The sequence below is a fragment of the Jatropha curcas genome, chromosome 1, assembly GCF_041381405.1.
Source record: "Jatropha curcas cultivar XTBG-Jc1 chromosome 1, XTBG_Jcur_1.0, whole genome shotgun sequence".
Lineage (NCBI taxonomy): Eukaryota > Viridiplantae > Streptophyta > Magnoliopsida > Malpighiales > Euphorbiaceae > Jatropha > Jatropha curcas.
In genome coordinates, this window is record NC_143151.1 from 33,259,335 (window position 1) to 33,281,342 (window position 22,008).

Genomic DNA, 22,008 nt, shown 5'->3' on the forward strand with positions numbered 1-22,008 from the left:
GTTTTCTGATTTGCTTGTTATTCTATTGTTTTTTGATTCTCTTTTTGCCAATTACTCTTTCTCTGATTGTTTGCTTTAGGTTCTTGATAGAATCAACTCTTTGGTGGAGCCAAGCGGATCAATTACACTTAATGAATGTGGGCTTATTGATGGAAACCCAGTGGTTCTTCATCCACACCCAAATTTTCGGATGTTCCTCACAGTTAATCCAAGCTATGGTGAAGTATCTCGAGCTATGCGAAATAGAGGAGTTGAGATATTTATGATGCCACCATACTGGCTGCTTGATGAGGAAAGTAGAGCAGAGTTTGAATTAAAGGATGTGAAAAGATTTCTTGTTTTATCTGGTGTTCCTGTTGGTAAATTAGTCGAGTCAATGGCCAATGCTCATATTTATGCTAGGAATGAGGGCCTACACCTTAATGTTCATATTACATATCTTGAACTTGCAAGATGGATTAAGTTATTCCAGAAGCTTCTCATAAATGGCAGCCAGCTTTTGTGGAGCCTCCAAATAAGTTGGGAGCACACATATCTATCTTCTTTAGGTGAGGCTGTTGGAGGGTATATTATCAATCATGCAAAGATTGCTTTCTTATCAGTAAAACCACTGTCAGTCTCTGATTTGCCCACTGAATCATCTTTGTATTTGCCTGGTGGATGGCCAATGCCATTGAAGTTGAGGGATTACATATTTTACTCGAAGGAAGCTTCTGTCAAACAGAACTTTATGTATCTGGAGCACCTTTTGTCTCAGTATGAATTGGGAGCCTCAAGGAATAAAGATGGCTTGGACCAAGTTTTGTCTGCTACCAGCCTTGTGGGGGCTTATTTGGTCGATTTAAAGATGATCCATCTACTCATGTTTCCACAGGCTCGTAAGGGAATATTTTCTAAGTCATGTAGGGACACAAAATTTGACCTGAAGTTGGCTAAACAGATGATATTGTTTGCTGCCAATTGGACTATTGAACAGGCAACTGAAATTGATTATAAATTATTCCTTCTCTGGTTTGGTTGGATTAGCTCTAGACTAGAATGCGGTCATTTTTTCTATTCATTTGAGAAATTACTCGCACAGGAATTTGAGCATACTATTTGGAAGTGTATTTTTCACTGCCACCATGAACTTGCATCTCCTCACCAAATAGATTTGAACTTGCGTCCAGTACCATTGCTTTCACTAGACTTAATTGATTTAACTCGACCAAATGAAACTCCAAACTCGTTAAGTGAGCTTCTGTCCAAAGCTATTAATTCTGTAGGCATTCTAAGACTTTCTTATCAACAGTGGAATGCTCAAAGCCGGCATATCTATGATAATGGAGCCCAGCATTTCAAACTGGTCTTGGAGTCTCTGCAAGGGTTGGAGAAAGAAATCCTTGACATGCTGGTTGCATCTCCATCCTATGATGTGCTGATTAAAATTTACACTCAGCTTCTTGATGATCACATATTATTTTGGAATGCTTTTATCTCATCACAGTTTAAGGAATTGCTAATGTCTTGGAATAATTTAGCCAAGGATGTCTCAAAGTTGCATGATTTCTGTCCAAAAGCTGTTGGAAATGTATTAATGGTAAGCTAATAGTTGCCAACATCATCCCTTTTCTATCATTTACCCTGAATTAATATCTTTATCTTTTGGTGCAGATGGCAAGTATTCATTTAGATAAAGAATTCCATAGGCCATCTCAGCAGTCCTTGCTATGGATTCATGGTGGCCATCCAATGATACCTTCATCTGCTAAACTATATGGCAAACAGCAACAACTTTTACAGCTATGTGAGTTAATCTGGCCAACACATAAAAATCCACGTAAGCAAGGTATGGAATTCGTCAACTGAATCTTAGTTTGTCTGCATTTTTTAGTGGCTCTCCAAGTTCTGCTTTCCTCCCCCTTCCCCTTCTTTTATCTAACTTACCTTATACTCTCTTGTGGAAAATGTTGTGTGACAGTGGATGATGGTGTTATTGAGATAGCTGCATCTTCTGATCCTGAACTTCGCTTCCTTGCTGTGCAAGGTAGAACTTCACATTCTTTTATGGCAGTACTCATTTAACAAGGTCATATTAGCCACTTGGCATATCATACAGTTACTTTCCATGTTGAGCTCAAAGATGATCTGTGGTGGCAAGTTTAAATGGTGCAAGACGGCTGATCGTACTTACTGTCTTGTACACGACAAATATCTTATTTTTATTTAATTGGGAGTGAGCATTTGTTCGTTCACTTGTTCAGTCATGGAGATTATAGGGCAGTATCATTGGTAGTGAAAAGACTCCGTGGAAGATATAACTAGGAGAGTTAGGAAGTGACTCTAATTTCAATGAACAGAACAGGGATAAGTACAGTAGAATGTTTTTTAATTTTTTAATTTTTTAATTTTTTTTTATTTGTGACCTGCAATTTCATGTAGTTAGTTCTGCATGGCATCACTTCTAGCTTTGCATTACTTTAGTGAAGTGCTTTATACTCATTTGATTCACCAGTATGTCTCTTGCTTTTCTGACGCGGTTTTCTATTTAGGTATTTGCATGTCATTGTATATTACCAGTAAATGTGACGAAGACAGTGTTGAAGTTGTTCAGCAGTTGGAGGAGATGTATCAGGTTTGTGCTCATTACCTACCACTGTGTGAAATAGATCTGATTAGTCTGTGTGAACTCACACTTTAGATTGGGTTTTGAGAGTTTCAGATGCTTTTGGAAAGATTTAGATATGAAAAGCGCAAATTGGAGGCAAAGTTACAGTCTGATGAGAATTCTGTTCTTGAGGGGAATTCAGCTTCTCCTTGTATTCTCTTCCCTGAAATATTGCACATGAAGTCTGGTTGTGCAAGTTGGCAAGGGGCACTTTCCATAATTGACATCACAAGTTTTGTCCTCGACATGGAATTGCTTCAGAAGCTTTCAGCAATTATTTTGGTCGATCCCAGAGGATTGCAGCTGGTAAGACCTATGCTGTTAGTTTCTATAAGCTTCAGCCTTTTCTTGTTGGTTTCCAGCTTTAATTATTTCGCCTTTAAGTATTTTCTATAATTGTATAAAATCCACTGATTCCATGAATTACTTGTTGACAATGTTGATTGTTCGGTGATATGTTTGTTTCTCATTTCTAACATCTGGTTGAACTGTGTTTATCCATAATGATTGGTATTTAAATAGATGAATATTGAGAAATTGCTAATAATTTGTCTGTTTCACACTTAACCATGAGTTTCACATTTCCATTAAGATATTTGTTCTTTGAGAAATCTTTTCCTATGGCACTTATGAAGTCCATGACTTGCGTATGACTTGACTTGACTGGTGCTCTGTTTGCTTTCTTTGATGACAGGCACTTAGTAGTGTGTCTAACTTGCTGGATTCTTCCTTAAAATACTCGCTATCATTTTCATCTAGGCCTCCTCAAAATTTCATACCGCATCAAAAAATTTTATGGACGCTTGAAGCATGGACATCTATTGATGCAGGTTTGTGCAGTCCTTTGTTTATATACTTGCCTTTTATAAGCATTGCCTAACAATTCCCACACCCCCCCCCCCCTCTCTTTAAAAAAGAAATAGAACCAATGCACCAGATTTTTATTTTGCATTGTGTATATGTAAGCTAATGTTCCTTGTTCCTTTATTCTTCAGTGAATGCAAAAATTTCCAGTTATGTTCTTGAGATGTGGTTTTGGTGGCATTCATCTTTATGGAACCATCACCTTGGTTCGGTTGAGGTATATACTGAGTTCGATTGGAATTATTATGAAAATAAAGTGGATAAAATCTGGTTTTGATTGCTGTTTTATGTACAGAACTTCTCAAAGACTGATAGTTTCAGTAGTCCTCTGCCTGCAATGCTTGCTCAGCCAATAAGAACGGCCTGTGTCACCCATATAGTGTAAGATTAATTACTTCTATGTTGTCGATGTTAAGCTTTACTTTTATATTGAACTTGCATTAGGTTACGTTTTTGGGTTTGGCAATTGTCAGAGTGCATTATATCATTAGCTTGAGACATTTGAATAATTTGATCATCATTGAATATTAGCTCTGCCATTTTCTTTAATCACTTAGCATCCCACTTTAAGAGTAGTTTGACATCATATCCTTCCTTTTCTGAGAAACAAATTTGAGAAGTGAACGCAGTTCATTTCTATGATATGATTCTTTATTCTTAACTGTGGTTTATATTCCTGCCTCAAGGATAGGAAACATTTACGGTCTTTGCATTATAATTAATTTTATGGTTTTTATTTTTTTAGTTCTGAAATAGTCTTCTGGAAGGGATATCCATATTTTCTGGTTCTTGGGGCATATAAGAAAATTGGTCTACAAAAAATATTTTCCTATGTGCTAGAAAATGAAGTTATTGTACAAAATAACTTTCCATTGCAAAATGGAATCCCATTTTCTAACCTCCACAAAGTTGCAAGAGGTGACAAATGGCATATGCTCGTACTCACTAGTCCATCAACCACCATTGATAGTACAACCATTGGTAACCACTACAAATTGCTGCCGTCTTTCCCCCCTCAATTTCCTTTCCTTTTTTAATGATGAATGATCAAAATATAGAGTACTTATTTTCCGAATATTGTAACCTTTTATAGTTCTGACTGCACCTTTTTTTTCCTTTTTTGGGTTCAGGCAAAGTTCATGTTCTTTTAAGGAATATTTTGCTCATTCTTCAAAACTTAAACTAGCTTCATGCAATTTCTGGCAAAGTCCTTCAACAGGGACAAATTTACCTAGTTTTCTGCTATTTGTTGCCCGCTCTCTCTTCCAACAGGTATGTATTTTCTGTGCATCGAAGATTTTGTTTTTGTTTGTTTTCAGCTGCACAGAGGAACTTGATTCCATTTTTCTTTCCCAGATCATACATGCATACAGGGGAGTATTCGATGCTGATAAATTTGCTGCAATCAACTCCATCTTCTGCTCCTTCCAGAAGAACATAATTACAGTATGCTTTGTTGAATTTCCTTTTTTATGAATAACTTACAGTACTGATTTGTAAAAGTCCTTGAGGAATTTTTTTTTATTTTTTTATTTTTTTTGGCTTTCTCCTAATTGTTGTTTGCTTGTTTACAGACATTAGAAACACTTGTAATTTCTAGTTCAGTTCTTAAACATTTTACCTACAAGCTAGTTTCTATTATATATCATCTCTAGACTCTTGATAATATCCTTTCATGGTGACAGGAAAATGAGGTGCAAAATTTGAGTTCACTCATTGCGTCTTCAAGCGATCAATATTTGAACTCCTTATTGCATCTGTTAATAGAGCCTCTAATCAAAGAGCTTTATCTCGATTGTTATTCCACCGGTGAACATATGTTTATTGGTCATTTTATCATTCAAATTACTATGAGGTTCTTTTAGCATCTTTTCTCTACTTCTATAATATTTTTTCTTTTTCTTGTTTTTGTAGACTTCGATTTGAATCTTGGTTATGCATGGTTACGGATTGGTGGATTGCGCTTCAATCTCTTGCTTAGTGGTCATGCTATGGATCCTGCCATGAAATACGCTTTCAAGTACTCACAATTAGAAGAAAAGATTTCATCACTTGAGCTTGAAATCAAGGTAGCTTTCTTTCTCTTGATTCTGATTTTCGGTCTCTTATGCGAGTTCTTGCATGGTTTTTGTCTCATCTATCATGATGCCTGTTTTGTATTGCAGTGTCAAATATAAAATCAAATGGCTGCCAGTTTGTGGTTGACCTGTACTAATTAATCTGTGGAGTTGTGATTTATGACCTCAAATTATAGCATATTAATTTCTGGCAATGATATTCGTAATGGATACAGTAAAATCACCTTTTTCTGCCATACTTCTCTTACTAGAATATTGTTAATTTTATGGTTTGGTCTGTAGGTACGACAAGAATGTGACTATATAGCAGGATGGTTTTCTTCAAGGGAGGCTGACAAAAAGAGACTTAAAGAATTACAGATGCTTAAAGTTAAGCAAAAGAGGCTTCAGAGAAAGGTCTAGAAACTTGTGCTTCTTTTTGTTCATTCCTATCTCTGTAGGGTCCTTGATAAATTAAATCAATTTTTTCCTTCATTTATTAAATTCGTTAGTTGACCTGCGTTGCTTTAGATTAGTGATCGTTGCTAGTCATTGAGCAAATTTGGTGTTCCAGTACTGCAGACCAAGAGGTTCTCAGCCTTCTGCACTCTTGTATGAACCTCCAATTTGAACTGCTGATGGAAGAAACTCCAATTTAAACTGATTGAAACCTGTCTGTTTTATAACCTGAAGCATCCTATTACTTATGAACGCTGGTCATGATGGAGAAATACTTTGTATACTGTGTGCCATTGAGATATAGTTTTACAATAATTATATTTGAACTTTTAAGATGCGGAAGAAAAAAACAAGAATCAATTTAGTTGATTTACTACTTGAGTTAAATAAAACTCAACTTTATTGAGAGTTCATTAGCTTTTGCAGTACTGAATCATGTTTTAGCACTTCAATCTGCTTTACTTTTCACATTCATGATTCCTACATCTCTTTTAATATTTGAGTACACTGCATGGAGAAACTGTCTCAACCATTGACTGCTCCTGAACTTGATGTTAAAGATGTCACAATGCATGGAGAAACCTTTTATATATGCTACGTTCTCATTTCAACTGTGCCCGTTTTGTCTACATTTTCTTGTTCTTTCTGTTTGTTATTCACTTTCTTAAGAAATAGACTGGTATTGAGAACTGGTACGGCAGAAAACACACACAACACAGATATGTTGCTGTGTAAACTGAAACTTAATAGGGGAGAACACTCCCAAATACAAAAATACAGTTTCTGGAATATCGACCTTCCAAGGACTAATTTCTTTGATTGCTCTAAATCTTATATACTTGAGACTTTACATGGAATAACCACAAAAGGATGGCCTTATGACAACCCTGTACTTCAGTCTTCACTTACTTCTGACAATTTTAACCCATACTTAGCTTTTTCTAACTTACAAGTACACCAACTTTTTACCTAATCCCAATAATAGAGTTGCTAGCAGAGTGAGCTTTGTAACAAAATCAAATACGAATTTCCCTCCAAAAACATCACACAACTGGGCGGCTGTCACAGCCTTCACAGCTGGTCTCACGATGGATAGCAGAAGTGGTCCTATTTATTTTTACAAATTGTTCAAATGTTTGATTGACTTTCTGTTGTTACATTTTCTTCGGAATTGTTGTGTGAAACTTTGTACGAGGTTGCATCTCTTGTTTCTGATGGTTAATTTCCTACTATTTGTTTATCTTTAGGTGGTGTTCCGTAGCAACCAGTCAAAATTTAATGCACTAAGAAAAGAATGCAAGGAGTTCCTTAAACTTGTTATTATGGTGGTGGATTTGGTTAGTAATTTTGATGTCATGGACTTACAAAAGGTTCTTGACCAAGTGTGTAACTGGCAGGTATGATTTTCCGTACATGTTATATATGATTTTTAGAAGATCATAGCGTTGGTGCAAGACTCGCTTCTCTATGCTTTTTTTGACATCTGGATTTCTCAGGAAACAGCAAGTTGTTTTATCAAAAGGTTATCAGATGAATATAAGGAATATGCTGATGTAGCCCAACCAGTTCAAGTTGCTGTTTATGAGATGAAATTAGGCCTGTCACTGGTTCTTTCTGGTGCCTTGTCAAAGAACCATTTAAACAAAATTGAGGTGGATAATATGGAGCAAGTTGTGGTACTTTTACTAATACCTTTTTCTCTTTCTCTCTTCTCTCCTATTCATCTCTCAATACTGACTTGGAGAATGTTGCAGGAATCAATTTATTCATTCATGAAATTCCCAAGGGGATATTCTCTTGATTCAATTTCTTCCAATGATATAGCCAGTCCTGTAAACTTCTCAGAGCGGGAAATAAATTTGTTGGAAAAGCTAATTTCTATTTCAAGTGATATCAATGCTGAAAGAGGAGTAAGCTTTTTCCTTTCCTAATTAAAATTTGTAGTTTCTTTGATTTCTGATTTCGATGAGCTTTTAAGCTTTACCTTCTGTCATGCGTTATGTTCTCATGAAATTCAACAATCTGTTGTGCCTGAAATGTGATAGGTATCTGTCTTTCAACTCAAAGTAGCTCTTCATCTGAATATTCTTGTCCATATTGCCCATTTTGTGGCCAATGCACAAAGGATTGATAGTACTTCTTTCAAGGTGAGATTCATCAAATATGTTTTTGTTTGTGCTTCTGCTTGGTTATGTGATACTTGAATATGATCATAAATCAGATATTGGATAAGATGTTCAATGAATTTGCAAGCATTTGGATGAATATGAAAGTTCAGGCAAAAAATAAAGAAGGTCATGATGCTCAACAATACAAATTCAGGCCTCGTGCCTTTGAGATCAAACGTGTTATTGATGTTAATATCTCAACTTTTGGCAAATTTCTGGAAAATGAGAACCTCTCAGAATGGCTTGAGTTTCTTTCTGAACATGAATGTTCAGAAAAGGTATGTTCAGTACTATTATAGTTCTTTTAAGATAAGAGCATATTATCGAGAAAGAAAGAAATGACTGTACTTTTAAATTTGCTGTTTTTTTTTCCTTTCGTTCCCTTTAATTTATAATAGAATCTCTCTTTTGTTCAGGTGGAAACTAGTTTGGAGAATGAAAGTTTGAAGGACGAATGGGACCTTATGCAGGAGGTGGTGCTGGACAACATGATCCAGATTCACAACCAATTATTTGGATCCACTAATCTTGTTTTACATGTAAGTCTTTGGTAATATTTCTGGTTGTTTCCAGATTTTTTTCCCTGACAAAAGCACATTTTCATCTAATTGTAAGTGTTTTTGTCTGTGCTTTGCGAAATCGTTACCAAACTTTGGTGCTTTTATGATCCTATATATACTTGTGATGATATATCACCATTGCAAAATAGTAACCATTCTGTAATCTGATATTTTTGTTGTCTTGTAGAGTTTTATGTGATATTTATTGATCTTAAGTGTAAAGGGTAGACTAGGTATTTCAATATACTTCCTATGTATAAATAGATGTATAACCATTGTTTACACAAGATGAAAAATAGAAACTTTTCACTCTCCACAGAAAAACAACAATTCTTCGCAGCCTTCTAGGTATGATAACTGTGCCTGCATGCATACACACACAAATATACAAAATGTTGCTCATTTTCTTTGGTAAAATAAGTTCATCCTCAAGTCACCTTACCAGTCTAAGAAACCTTTTGTTGTCATGCTTTGTCATTTTTTTCATAGTGTCTTAATGTGTCAGATTAATTAGTACATGATAGTAATGCAGCAGAATTTGAATATCATGTGCATATGTATGTGAGCGTATATGACATATAGATAACAATTTTCTGTGTGCCTTAGCTTATTAATGGTTTATTTTCAGCCTGGAACATTTTCTGTCTCTGATGCTGATAGATTGCGTTTGTTCACTGACTCATATTCCTTGGGAGCAGGGATGATCAAAGGTGATTGACATGTTCATCCTTTTCTTTGTGGTAAATGCATGTTATTTACTTATTGATGAAAAGTGACCATTGCTTCTTGTTTTTGTTTCCAGGTTTAGGGGGTTTAGTTTCCTCTGGTTTAGATGCTAAACTGGTGCCAGAGCATTTACTTCGCCTTTGTTTGGAGGATGAACGAATATTTGTTTCATCTCATAAATCATCTAGCAATTACAATTTTTATAAGGTTCAAAATTTTCATTTCCTTTTGTAAAAAACAGTTGTCATTTCTTTATTTGGTTTTCCTTGTGTCTCCTATTAACATTGTTTCTTTCGCTTGACTAGGATTCAAATGCTTTTGAGATGGCTAAAATGGTGAAGTTACTTCTCTCTCTTCAAGAACGAATTGTCAGCCTTTTGAATGAGTGGGAAGATCACCCTGGCCTGCAGAAAATCATAGATGCAATTGAACTGCTGTTGGGTATTCCTTTGGACGCACCTTTAGCCAAGGTAATAAACAAAGCTGTTTCTTCCTCTTTATCCTTCACTAATAAAGAGTGAATCCAGAAAGGAAGATGGATCTGGATAGGGGATGATGATATTGTTCTACAATTTTTATTTTGTAAAAAGAGTTTCAAATGAAAAGAAATCTGCCGAGAATGAATTGATGGAGAGTGCACTGAAGGACAGGTATAAAACACAAATAATCATGAAGAACTTAAAGCACACGCTAAAAATTGATGCTTCGCAATTAACTTAAAAATCAAAATGTCCCCTTAAAAGCTCTGGGAAGCATTAGCCTGCATAGAAGGTAAGGACACTACCTTGTTCGGCTTGAAATTAGAGGACAAATCATATTTTTAAAGTGTGTGCATTTGTTCTTGATTTAGAGACTCCAAAATATGCAAAAATCCAAATTGAAGTCTTTAAAGATTCTGGACATTATTGTGCTCCACACCACAAGCTACTCAATGTAAAAATATGTGAGAATGAGACCTGCCATACATGCAATACATAACACAGGGATAGGCTTTATCAGACTTCCGTTTCTGGAAAAAATCACTAGCTTTTAGGTTTGAGAGAATTGCTGGCCAAACAATAGCCCCTATTTTAAATTGCACTTGAACTTTCCAATTTTTATTTGATTTTTGAAAAATATTGCTTAATGTCTGTTTGACATTGCATTCAAAACTGCTTTGCATATTTAGAGTTTAGAAAATCATGGTTTGGAAAAGTTAGGTGTTTTAGCTTTTCAGACCATGGTTCACCAAAAGCAGTCAAAAAAAGTTTTTTAAAATAAGAAGGCAAAAAAAAAAAAAAAAAAAAAAAATGAGAAGCAGCTCCAAACTCAATGCCAAAAGTGCATTAATCTCTTTTAGAAACTAAACTCTGTTCTATTGTATGAAGGCTCTATTAGGATTGCGCTTCCTACTTAACAGGGCCAGAGTGTTGGAAGAAAATGGATCCAAATTTTCTCTGTCTGGTATGCTCTTCACATGATACATAATTATTCATGTTGTTGTATATATAGTCAATAGGCATGGTGGGTTATTTATATTGGTAATTTTGCTGGCATGTAGACCAACTCAAACCTATTATTTCTCTGGTGTGCTCTTGGCAAAAGATGGAATTTGATTTTTGGCCTGCACTGCTTGATGAGGTGCTGAATCAATATGAGATCAATGCTGCAAAGGTAAGTGATACCTATCTATGTTTGTTTAAGTATGCATATTGTTCTATGATTCTTAATGATTTTATAGACTATCAATTCATCTTTTACCTTTCTAAATATAAATATTGTCAAAGGCTTAAGTTAGTGGTTTACTCTCCTTTTTATTTCATTGAAGCTTGTGGAGTAAATTTTTTCTATGGCCCCTACATGCAAATTCTTTCTAGTCAGGAAATGATTGAATTGTGTTTCTGCAAGAGATATTTGGTCCATTCATTTCCCCCCTCCCTCACTTTCTTCCCTCTCTCAAACATGGTGAAAAAAAGGAGTCTCAAAAATTTTCCTCACCTTTTCTGTTCTCCTATGCCCTAGTTCCCAAAAGTAGTGTCATAAGGACTTAGCATGGGTGGATACTCATTTATGAGTGAGCTTTGTATTCTGTTTTTGCTAGGTAAACGTTTTGAGCTTTCAATAGCTATAGGAAATTATCTGAATTTTGCAGAATAAATTATAAAGTGATTTTTAAAAGCTAACTTTATCTTCTTTGTCTCTTGGATATGGATAGATTTGTGTTAGGTTATGTATAAATCTTTCCTCTCTTTGTATATATATATATATATATATATATATATTGAATTGGAACTTTCATTTTGCATTGTTGCAGTTGTGGTTTCCTCTATTTTCGGTTTTGCACCATAGGCATGGTGCTGATATTGCTGGATATGAGCAGTCCACGATAGAAAGGCATGTTCTCCACATTGTAATCTGAACTTTGGTCATCTTTTTTCTTTTTGATACTTTCATCCTAGTATTCTGCTTGAATGCTTCTTTCTGATATGGATGGATCTTGCAGTTTGGAGGAGTTTGTTAACACTTCCAGCATCGGTGAATTTAGAAAACGCCTTCAGCTTCTTGTTGCTTTCCTTGGTCAGATTACTGCAGGTAGATGCCTGGAAGTGGAGACTTATGCAAGGTATATGATTCATCTTTTCCTCAAAACATTTATCTCCTTGGGTATTTATTTATTTAAATGGAGATTGGGATCTATTTTATTTTGTATTCCCAAAGGAAGTCATGACTCATCTTCTGAATTATGGGTGCTAAATTATGATCTGATAAGCAATGGCCAAGCTAGGGAATTGGCTGCAAGTAATGATCTCTATATCAGTTTCATTGCAAACCTTATGGAATTATTATCTTATCTAGTTATGTCCATTTGATAATACAATTTTTCTGCTGAGGTGTTCTAATTAGAAATGAATCTTGTAGTCCTTTGCAGGACAGAAATTTGGAGATTTTGTATAATGTGTTTGGATACTATGTTCAACTTTTGCCAATGTGAGTATCTTTCTGTGATGATATTTTTGAATATATGTCTTAAAAATTTTTGGTTTGTTTTGTTGGCTTACTGGCTTTTGTATCTTCTGCAGAATCTTGGAGTACATTGAAACTAATAGAAGAAATATTGAAATGGAACTGAAACAACTTCTGAAGCTATGTCGATGGGAACGAGTTGAGGCTTGCTTCTCTGCTGAAAACTCAAAAAGGGCTCGGCAGAAACTTAAGAAGCTAATTCAGAAATACACAGTAAGCAGCATTATCATTCTTTCTTATGGTGCTTCCTTCAATATTCTTAGGCAACTTCAATATAAGTGGGCAAACTTCTCAACAACCCAACTTAATGAGAACTATTCAAGGCCCTAGTGGCTTAGACCTTGTAAACCCATTAAAATTTTCCACTTTGTTCTCTCTGCGATAGTTTGTTTCAATCACTTCTCAACAGCACCTCTCAACAGAATCACCAAGGAGCTCCTGCAATACGTATGTTGTCAGCTGGGGTTTAATTGGCTTGTATTGTTTATGATCAGCTCATGCCAAACTAGTATTCGCATCCAATAATTTAGTGCTGAAATTCTGTGTCAAAAAGGGAACTCAGTGATATTCATTCATTATTAGGAAAGTTATGATACTGCATTAGAAGCAATAAATTCTTGCATGGCATACTAGATTCCTGACTATGCTCATCTTTCAAATTCATTTATTTGATGCATGGTGATCCTGTTTTCTTTGTTTGTTGGACAGGATATACTGCAACAACCTGTAATGCTTATTCTTAACCGTGAGGCTGTACAGAAAGGCATAAATATTCAATCTGTCTGTGGTCCAAAGCCCCTCAATGATATTTCAGATGCCAACACCAGGTTGTTGAATGCTGTTCTAGATCAATTCAGTGATAAAGACAGGTCAACTCATCATCCACTTCATGGTTCTATTATGCTGTTATCAGTTGATGGCCTTGAAATTGAACTTTGATGTATTGTAAATTGTGCAGGTTTTTATGGTATCCTGATTGGAGGGAAAAAGTAAATGATACTTTGCAGAACCTACACGTTGACAGCATTTCTCAATTATGCTCACTGGGTGTCAAAGGTTTTTCTGTTTCCCATTAACCTTCCCTCATTTTCTTTCATGATAAACTCTAGTATTACATTATTGAAATAAATTATCGTCTACAAGACCCCTAAACTTATACTTTATGCAGATGTTGCAAGTATCACAGAGCAAGTTTTAGCTTCCCAGTCTGCATGTAAATTACAACTTGAACAGTGGAATGCTGTGTGCGAGACGCTTGAAAAAATATGTAGAGCTACTATTGATTGTGATTATCTGTGGAAAGATACAGAAAAAAGTGTAGGGAAGAAGAGGGCTTTCTCTGAGCTTCTGAAGCTGTTGGAAAGTAGTGGGTTGCACAAGCACAAGTTTGAAGTTATGAATGTAATGGAGAATGGAAGTTGATTTTTATTGTTTTTGTGAAATATTCTTTTATTATTGAAGGTAAAGTTAAATGATTTTTCCTTTTGATGATTGGCGTTTTACAGATATCCAACAATTCAAACTGGTTGTTCATTCAGCCATCATATGATGTGCAGCATTTGCTGCTGACCCAGAATAGACTGTCGTTTGGAGGTTCTACTGCCACTGAAGTACAATGTCAGCCTGATGAAAGTGTGGATGGTGAATGGAAAACAGTCAATGAATTTTACTTTAAAAGTACTGCATCTGTGCAGCTTCTGCAACAGATATGCTTGAAACCCCACGAAGATATTACCTTCCAGCAGGTATAACTATATGTAGCCAGATGCAGGTTAAAGCCCTGAAGTGTTGGTTTGAGTTTTCAATGAAATGTACCCTTTTTTTGTTTGACTAGTCTGATCTGGCAAGGCATCCAACTCAAATCTTGGCTAGAGGGCAACGTTATGTACTGCATTTCTGAAGCATAAAATAGCCAACACTACAAATATTTATTTGATTTGTCATGGCGATGCAGTCTAAAACTCCGATATGTGTTGATTGAGTTATCGAAGTTTAGAATTGTATTTATTTGACTACTACACTGCAGTGTTTAACATGACTACAGTTAGGTAGTGGACCAATTCTCTACTGCATCTGCAGCATTAGTTAACCAGTGCTAGCTATTATAGCATGAACTTTTCTGTTTGCTCTGTCTGGTTAGGCTACATGAGTTAGTATAATATTCGGAAATCTTTAAATTGCATATTTTTATGAAGAGACATTTGACTTGGTCATTACCATTTCTGACTTATGCAGGCTAGTAGGTCGCTCTCTTTTCTGAACCATCTAATAGTTGTACAACAGAGTCAACGTGCTGCTGCCTATGGTTTTTCTAAACGTTTGCAGTGCATGCAAAAATGTTTATCAGCTCTGGGAAATTTGTGTTCAAGGTTTCCTGGTAGGGACAGCAGAACTGGAATTGAATTCCCTATGTATCCCTTCAAATGTTTGTGGAAACAAAAGGTAAATAAGTTTGCACCTGAGTGTTTATCTTGTGTGATCTAGTCCTTGCTTCAATGCTTGCTTCTCAAGCTTGAGACTAAGTGTCCATATTTATTTTTCCTTTCAACATTTCAGCAATGGTTTGATGCTCTGACTGTCATGTTGGTTGAGGAATTGCTGTTGCTTAGAAAAGTAGAAAATACCCTTTTAAAGCCTTGTCATAATATCAAGCCTGCAGAGCATAATGTTCTTCAATTCATTGAAAAATTTATCCCCATCATGCAGAAATCCAAGGTGTGAAACTCTTTTTCTTCATTAGTTTACATAAATATTCTGTGTTTTGCATTCTTATCAAGGGAATTCTTCTACAGGAATCTCTGGACAGTTACCTTGTTGGCAATCTTGGAATCATGCAAAATGTTATAGAGGAATCAGTAGATAAATATCTACTTCATAACATGGGTGCTTTATCTGCCAGTCCCATGCGTCCATTTGTCATTTCGAAACAAATGGAGCAACTGATATACGGAAATTTTGAAGTTATCAAGGAGTTTGGAGAGCATCTCACTGATTTACGCAAGCAAGATTTGAGCAGAAGCTCAGTGATAGAGGCATTGCTTGGTCGTTTTCATGATGCATTTGAAAAGGTACTTTTCTGTCTTCAGTGCTTATCAGAGTTCTTGAAAAGTTTCTGGTCGCACTGTAATTGTCAATCAGTCTTGTTATCATTCTGAAAAATTTTCTTATAAATGTATTTTAATGTGGCAGAAGCGTGTATTAGTATAAAAAATATGCATGTACATTATGGCAAAAAAATGAAAGCACATAATTGTTTTTGCAGGGCAAGTTATTGTCTGAAGAGCTTGACTTTTCTCTAATGGAAAAATCAAGAAATGTATCAACAAACACATGCAACAAGTCCATCTGCCGCCATGAAAATTGTTCTGAGCTTGGTGTTGTGTTCGGTGGAACCCTCAAAAATACACTTCAAGTTATCATGGATGTGCTGAAAAAACAGTGTTCATTGAGTAATGGATGTGCTCTTTCTGGAGAGTCATTGGAGAATATTACGTCATGGGAATATCTATTTAAAACATCAGTAGAAAATTTGAATGTAGAAGAGTTGTATGATAATCTACTCAAAACAATAATTTATGCAGTAAGCTTATCATGTCCTATCATATCCACTTTTTTTGCAACTTGTCTGTGAATGTAAATTGTTTATATTAGTTGCCTTCTCATCCTATATAATATTTCCACTCAGGAAAAAGTGATGAATCATTCTGGCTGTGATACATCCCATCTTTCTTTCCATCTTGAAGCATGTTTTCAGCATCTGCATGCACTTTCAGAGCTAATATTGACTTTTGGTGATTGTCTACTACAAGAATTTTTAGCCATGCATAAAATGGTAAGTTGATGTCTGTTATTTTCCTGTATGTCTCATTGCTTACAATGTTGTTAGTTGTAACATTCGCCACGTTTAGAGGCTCCTGCTTTTCACTACCACTAATTATCAGTGGCAGCTATTCTGAAATTTGCTAATTTCCATGGCTACATTTGCATGCAGGTCTCTGTTATGACTCATGTTCTTGCGAATGTTTTATCTTCATTGTTCTCAAAAGGGTTTGGTACTGCTGCCAAAGATGAAGATGATGATGCTAGTCATGGTAAATCTCAAGATGCAACAGGGACTGGGATGGGTGAAGGTTTGGGACTTAATGATGTTAGTGAACAGATAACCGACGAAGATCAACTTCTTGGAGCTTCTGAGAAGGTAAGCTCTATGAAGATGTGTTCAAGTTTTTGCAGTTATAGCTTTACTCATATGACCTATGCATTGGCACATGTGATTCTTTATATGTGATTACAGGCAAGTGCAGAACAAGATGCTTCCCATGACGCTCCAAATAAGAATGACAAGGGTATCGAGATGGAGGAGGATTTTGCTGCTGATACATTTAGTGTTAGCGAGCACTCTGAGGAGGAGAATGATGAAGATGGTGATGATGGGCAACTAGAGTCTGCAATGGGGGAAACCGGAGCTGACAGTGAAGTCATTGATGAGAAACTTTGGGATAAGAAGGAAGATGAGGACCCTAATACTACAGACGAAAAGTATGAATCTGGACCATCAGTTAGGGACAGGGATCCAAGCAGTAGGGAGCTTAGAGCCAAGGAGGATTCTGCTGCTGATATTGATGATGAGGAACCTGGAGAGCTTAATTCTGTGGAACCTGATAAACAAAATAATGAGGTTGGAGACCAAGATGATCTTGGGGATGCAGAAGGAGGTATGGATGACATGCAGATGGACAAGGAAGAATCAGTTGCTGATCCAACTGGACTTGAGCATGATGAGTTGAAAGAAAGATCTGTTGAGGATATGGGTATGGATGAAGACATAAATGGAGAAGACTTGGACTCTAAGGAAGAGATGGGTCAGGAAGGTGGTGATGATCCTTCTGAGGATGGGAACCAGGATGAGTCTGCTGAGAATGGGAGCCATGCCGAAGAGAATGCAAATCCTGTTGATGAAACTATGGAAGAGGCGGATGCTGAACCAGTGGGAGGACCTTCTGAAAGTAATGATCATGGCAAGGATAAAGAAGAGAACTCAGATATAAATTCAATGGCATCAAGGAAAGATGTGTTCAGAGATGGAATTTCCGACTTAATTAGCAACCATATGCCTAATACAGCATCTGCAACACAACCAAATGGGAACTCACAGGTACCAGATTCACAAAATGTTGCACCAGAAGCAAACATATCTAGTACCAGCGAAACTTATAATGACCTTGCTCCCCAGAAAAGCTTACCTTCTGGTCAAACTTCTGAGATGGACATAATGATCTCTGACTCATCAAATAATGGAAGTCTGACTGATGATCACCAAAAAGCAGAACACCCTGAGAAGGAATCTTTATCTGTTCAAAATACCCAACCAAACCCTTACAGAAATGTTGGAGATGCACTTGAGGAGTGGAAAGAAAGGGTCAAAGTATCTGTTGATATTCAGGCAGACAGCAAGGAGGCACCCAGTGAGATGGAGGACAAGGATGCTGATGAATATGGATATGTTCCCGAGTTTGAAAAGGGAACAGAGCAGACATTGGGCCCTGCTAATTCTGAGCAGGTTGACACAGATATCAATAGTAAGCCAGATGAGGATAACTCTGCAGCTCCAAGAGAGGATATGAGCAAGATGCAGATTGAAAAGCAAAGTTCTGAAGATAGGCATCTGAAACATTATGGCTCAATCCTCAAAAGTAAGATGGAGGAGCAGAAGCAGTCCTCTGATTCTGAGAAGGCATGTAAGGAGGGATCCCCAGAAATCGATGGTCGTTATGATGATGGTCGGGGAATACTTTCTGAGAGTTTGGTCTCTATCAAGAAGTCTTACTTGACTGAGGAGATAGACCACCTTAGCAAACTTTCTGTGGACGATAATGAGCTTGGGAAAGTCCAGGATCCTGGAGAAATTTCCCTTGATATAAAGAGTAATGCTGCTGCTCTTTGGAGAAGATATGAGTTGCTCACAACAAGGTTGTCCCAAGAGTTGGCTGAACAACTGCGTCTTGTTATGGAACCCACTCTAGCGAGCAAGCTTCAAGGAGATTATAAAACTGGGAAGCGGATCAACATGAAGAAGGTATACTACATTGCAATTTACATCATACAGATATCTGAATGTTCTCTCATTTTTTGACGCATTTTCTTTTGTTTTTTCTTTTTTCCCGTGCCTGGATCATTTAAAGGTAATTCCCTATATAGCAAGTCACTACCGGAAAGATAAGATATGGCTGAGGCGAACCCGGCCTAACAAACGCGACTACCAAGTTGTCATTGCTGTGGATGATTCACGGAGTATGTCTGAGAGTTGTTGTGGGGATGTTGCAGTTGAATCATTGGTGACAGTCTGTCGTGCCATGTCTCAACTGGAAATGGGAGACTTGGCTGTTGCAAGCTTTGGTAAGAAGGGGAACATAAGGTTACTGCATGATTTTGGTCAGCCATTCAATGGGGAGGCTGGGGTAAAGGTTAGTATTATCTTCTTGTTTCAGTAAATTATTATCATAAGATTCTTCTCTCTCAAAGTTAAAAGCTTTCAAAGTACTACCTTAACCTTTGGTTGCTAAAGGGGCTATACAAGACATGTTCATTTAATGTGTATATATATAATTTTTTTGGAGCAGATCATTTCCAATTTGACATTCAGACAAGAGAACACCATTGCTGACGAGCCTGTTGTTGACTTGTTGAAGTATCTGAACGACATGCTTGATACTGCAGTTGCAAAAGCACGACTCCCTTCTGGACAGAACCCACTACAACAACTTGTTTTAATTATTGCTGATGGTCGGTTCCATGAAAAGGTACATTTCTTTTACTCGTTTGAGAAAGTTGGAAGTTTAGAGATTAAAGAGAGGATTGAAAGGGAGTGATTTATGTTGATTGAAATAAATAGCTTTCCATTTGTTGATAATTTACAAAAATTAGCTCCTATATTTATACAGGAGAAGTTGAAACGTCGTGTTAGAGATTTCTTGAGTAGGAAGCGAATGGTTGCATTTCTGCTTCTGGATAGCCCACAGGAATCCATCATGGATCAAATGGTATTCCTTTATTTTGTTGTATAGATGTTACGAACCTGATTTGCGGGCAAGAACAATTTCCATTTAACACCATAATTTCCATTTCAGGAAGCATCATTTGTTGGTGAAGGTGAAAAAAGAGTGCTTAAATTCACAAAATACCTCGACTCCTTCCCCTTTCCATACTATATTGTATTGAGGAATACTGAGGCACTTCCAAGAACCCTAGCTGATTTACTGAGACAGGTAATTCTGTGTAAAAGTGTAGTTAGTTTACAGTGAAGAATAAACTGAATGGCCTTGAGGCGCAAAATACCTCATGGAAAATTGTGAACTATCTGAAGAGTGCATAGCCACTGATCATCTTGAAAGTCGGCAATTGTTGCCCAAGGTGTTGGGTTTGTGCATCATGCCCCCGTTTCTCCACTTTGGTAGAGAGCACTTAACTTACGGGAAAAGGGGAAAGAAAAAATTGGATCGAGATTTATGATTTTCTGTCGTATGAATTTAATTTCTGAAAGACCTAGTGAGTGCTGGAATAACCAACTAGTATTGTTCTGACCTTTTCAATAATTTTTCTTTTTTTGGCAGTGGTTTGAGCTTATGCAGTATTCAAGGGATTAAATTGTTTTTGATTGGAGAAAGATCGGTGCGACAAGCAGTGCAGTAGAGTTATAGAGCATTTTTGGTACAGTTAAATGGGGGGAAAACTCTTCCTCAATGGTGGGGATCTTGTAAGGCGTAGTATAGGGAAGAAATTTAAACACACAAATGATCCCTCCATAGATACAATTTTGTATATGGCAGGCAGAGTGGATCTAACTCATATGTAAAGCTATTGTTTCATTAATGTCAAGTCTCGCCGTTTCTTTCTCAGTTGTTGCGAAATGCATAGAAGCAAACCTTGTATTCACAAATATCCCATGAAATTTACTTTCTTGTAGATGGAGAAGAAAAGCAACAGGTAACTTCTGTACTAAATTAAGCATACTAGGCATTTTTTTATATACTGTAAATCAGTTGCAGATTCATCAAAATTAAATCATCCATATTAAATTATTCTTAGAAATTAATTAAATATTTGGTTATATAGAGTTTATTAGAAGCCTAAAGGTCCATATGTTGATTTTATTTATATTAATATCGAATTGATGTAATATACTAATTTGACTATTATATTTATTGACAAAAAGGAAAGTATAGATAAAAATAAATTATGGGATGGAGCTAGTATTAGTTGGGATATTTGTTATTTTTTCAATTAAACTAAAAAAAATCTAATTTGCTAGTAATTAGTTAGTTGTTAAATTAATTTTCAGTAGCAGTCTCTCAATATATATGTGTATATATATATATATATATATATATATAGTTAGTGTATTCAGCTGCACAAAACTCAATTACAAAACCGTAGCGTAACAGAGGAACTAATTCAGACTTTCGTCGTCGAAGGATAGTTCTGGCAAAATGCGCAGATCAAATATTCTTTCCATCAATGAATCTAGCCGATGAATTACTTACTGAGATACTAATCAGACTCCCTCCAGAACTCCATTTATCGATGCAGGTCCATTTCCAAGCGTTTCTGTTCCCTCATTTCTAGTCTTAGCTTTGCTCGCCTTTGCAACCAATTGTTTGCCAATAAACCTTAATTTTTCAACTCCGGGAAAGATATGATCGGGGAAGTAGAGGTTATACAATTCTCTCAAGTTTTCTTTCCGTTCGGTGCCTAAACTATCAAATCAAATCTCATTTTCGCGATCTTGCAATGGATTGGTCTTATGTTCATCAAGAAATATTTTTTGAGTTTATAATCCATTCACTGGTCAAGAGGTCGTGCTTCCACCAGACCCTCTTCCCGTGGAGAAGCGCGGGGTGTAAAACCCGGTGGCGGAATGCGCATAAGAATTGCATATCTTGGCTTCATTTGTCATGGCTATTTTGATAAAGTAGTGGAGAAGAATATCCAGAAATTATACCTAATTTCAAGGTGGTACTAATTTTCCATCCAGTACGTACTGCATCCATTATAAAAATTTCTTGTTTTTGCTCAGAAAAAGGGAATTGAAATGTGCTTGATGTTCTCTGTCCTGAAAGATTCTTACATGCCTCTTTTACTAGTTTGGTTTTCTACGATGGAATGTTTCACTGGTCGTCTTTGGATGATCCAGTTGATAAACCTAATCAATTTGAACGCTTCATTGATCTGCCTGAAGGTGTGGATATTAATAGTGTATTATCAGCTTGCCTTACGGTTAATGAAGGAGGAATTGGACTGGACTACTTCAACTATAGGGATCATCATATAAATGTTTGGCAACTTGATGATTTCAGGAACTCTTTCGTGGTGTTTGAATTTCGACGTCCTTCATACTTGAGTGAGGTAAATACTGAAGAAGGAGAGGTTCCTACCATCCCATTCTTCAAGAGTTTCAGCCAAATCGATAACGACATTGCATATATTGATGTGCAACGCGTGTTATTCTCTTGTACAACATGAAGGCT

At 36.4% G+C, this 22,008-nt stretch overlaps 1 protein-coding gene across 1 annotated transcript in view; it reads left to right on the forward strand.

Annotated features, from left to right (window-relative positions):
* Nucleotides 1–20,379, forward strand: part of LOC105631418 (midasin-like protein) — a 36,171-nt gene extending 15,792 nt beyond the window's left edge. The window contains exons 35-78 of the mRNA XM_020678285.3: nt 80–1,579; nt 1,654–1,828; nt 1,961–2,026; nt 2,532–2,614; nt 2,702–2,953; nt 3,342–3,477; nt 3,643–3,728; nt 3,807–3,892; nt 4,642–4,783; nt 4,868–4,957; nt 5,197–5,320; nt 5,426–5,580; nt 5,872–5,985; nt 7,275–7,424; nt 7,524–7,703; nt 7,782–7,937; nt 8,073–8,174; nt 8,249–8,473; nt 8,612–8,734; nt 9,384–9,465; nt 9,558–9,688; nt 9,787–9,951; nt 10,849–10,924; nt 11,022–11,134; nt 11,775–11,854; nt 11,964–12,083; nt 12,380–12,448; nt 12,541–12,697; nt 13,193–13,353; nt 13,443–13,540; nt 13,653–13,885; nt 13,990–14,229; nt 14,720–14,926; nt 15,041–15,199; nt 15,277–15,552; nt 15,747–16,064; nt 16,170–16,316; nt 16,476–16,682; nt 16,779–18,560; nt 18,667–18,948; nt 19,105–19,284; nt 19,426–19,524; nt 19,612–19,749; nt 20,095–20,379. Of these exons, the coding sequence (XP_020533944.1) occupies nt 80–1,579; nt 1,654–1,828; nt 1,961–2,026; nt 2,532–2,614; nt 2,702–2,953; nt 3,342–3,477; nt 3,643–3,728; nt 3,807–3,892; nt 4,642–4,783; nt 4,868–4,957; nt 5,197–5,320; nt 5,426–5,580; nt 5,872–5,985; nt 7,275–7,424; nt 7,524–7,703; nt 7,782–7,937; nt 8,073–8,174; nt 8,249–8,473; nt 8,612–8,734; nt 9,384–9,465; nt 9,558–9,688; nt 9,787–9,951; nt 10,849–10,924; nt 11,022–11,134; nt 11,775–11,854; nt 11,964–12,083; nt 12,380–12,448; nt 12,541–12,697; nt 13,193–13,353; nt 13,443–13,540; nt 13,653–13,885; nt 13,990–14,229; nt 14,720–14,926; nt 15,041–15,199; nt 15,277–15,552; nt 15,747–16,064; nt 16,170–16,316; nt 16,476–16,682; nt 16,779–18,560; nt 18,667–18,948; nt 19,105–19,284; nt 19,426–19,524; nt 19,612–19,749; nt 20,095–20,127 (9,498 nt within the window). The 3' untranslated portion in view covers nt 20,128–20,379. The remainder of the gene's footprint in view (nt 1–79; nt 1,580–1,653; nt 1,829–1,960; nt 2,027–2,531; nt 2,615–2,701; nt 2,954–3,341; nt 3,478–3,642; nt 3,729–3,806; nt 3,893–4,641; nt 4,784–4,867; nt 4,958–5,196; nt 5,321–5,425; nt 5,581–5,871; nt 5,986–7,274; nt 7,425–7,523; nt 7,704–7,781; nt 7,938–8,072; nt 8,175–8,248; nt 8,474–8,611; nt 8,735–9,383; nt 9,466–9,557; nt 9,689–9,786; nt 9,952–10,848; nt 10,925–11,021; nt 11,135–11,774; nt 11,855–11,963; nt 12,084–12,379; nt 12,449–12,540; nt 12,698–13,192; nt 13,354–13,442; nt 13,541–13,652; nt 13,886–13,989; nt 14,230–14,719; nt 14,927–15,040; nt 15,200–15,276; nt 15,553–15,746; nt 16,065–16,169; nt 16,317–16,475; nt 16,683–16,778; nt 18,561–18,666; nt 18,949–19,104; nt 19,285–19,425; nt 19,525–19,611; nt 19,750–20,094) is intronic.
* Nucleotides 20,380–22,008: the final 1,629 nt, after the last annotated feature.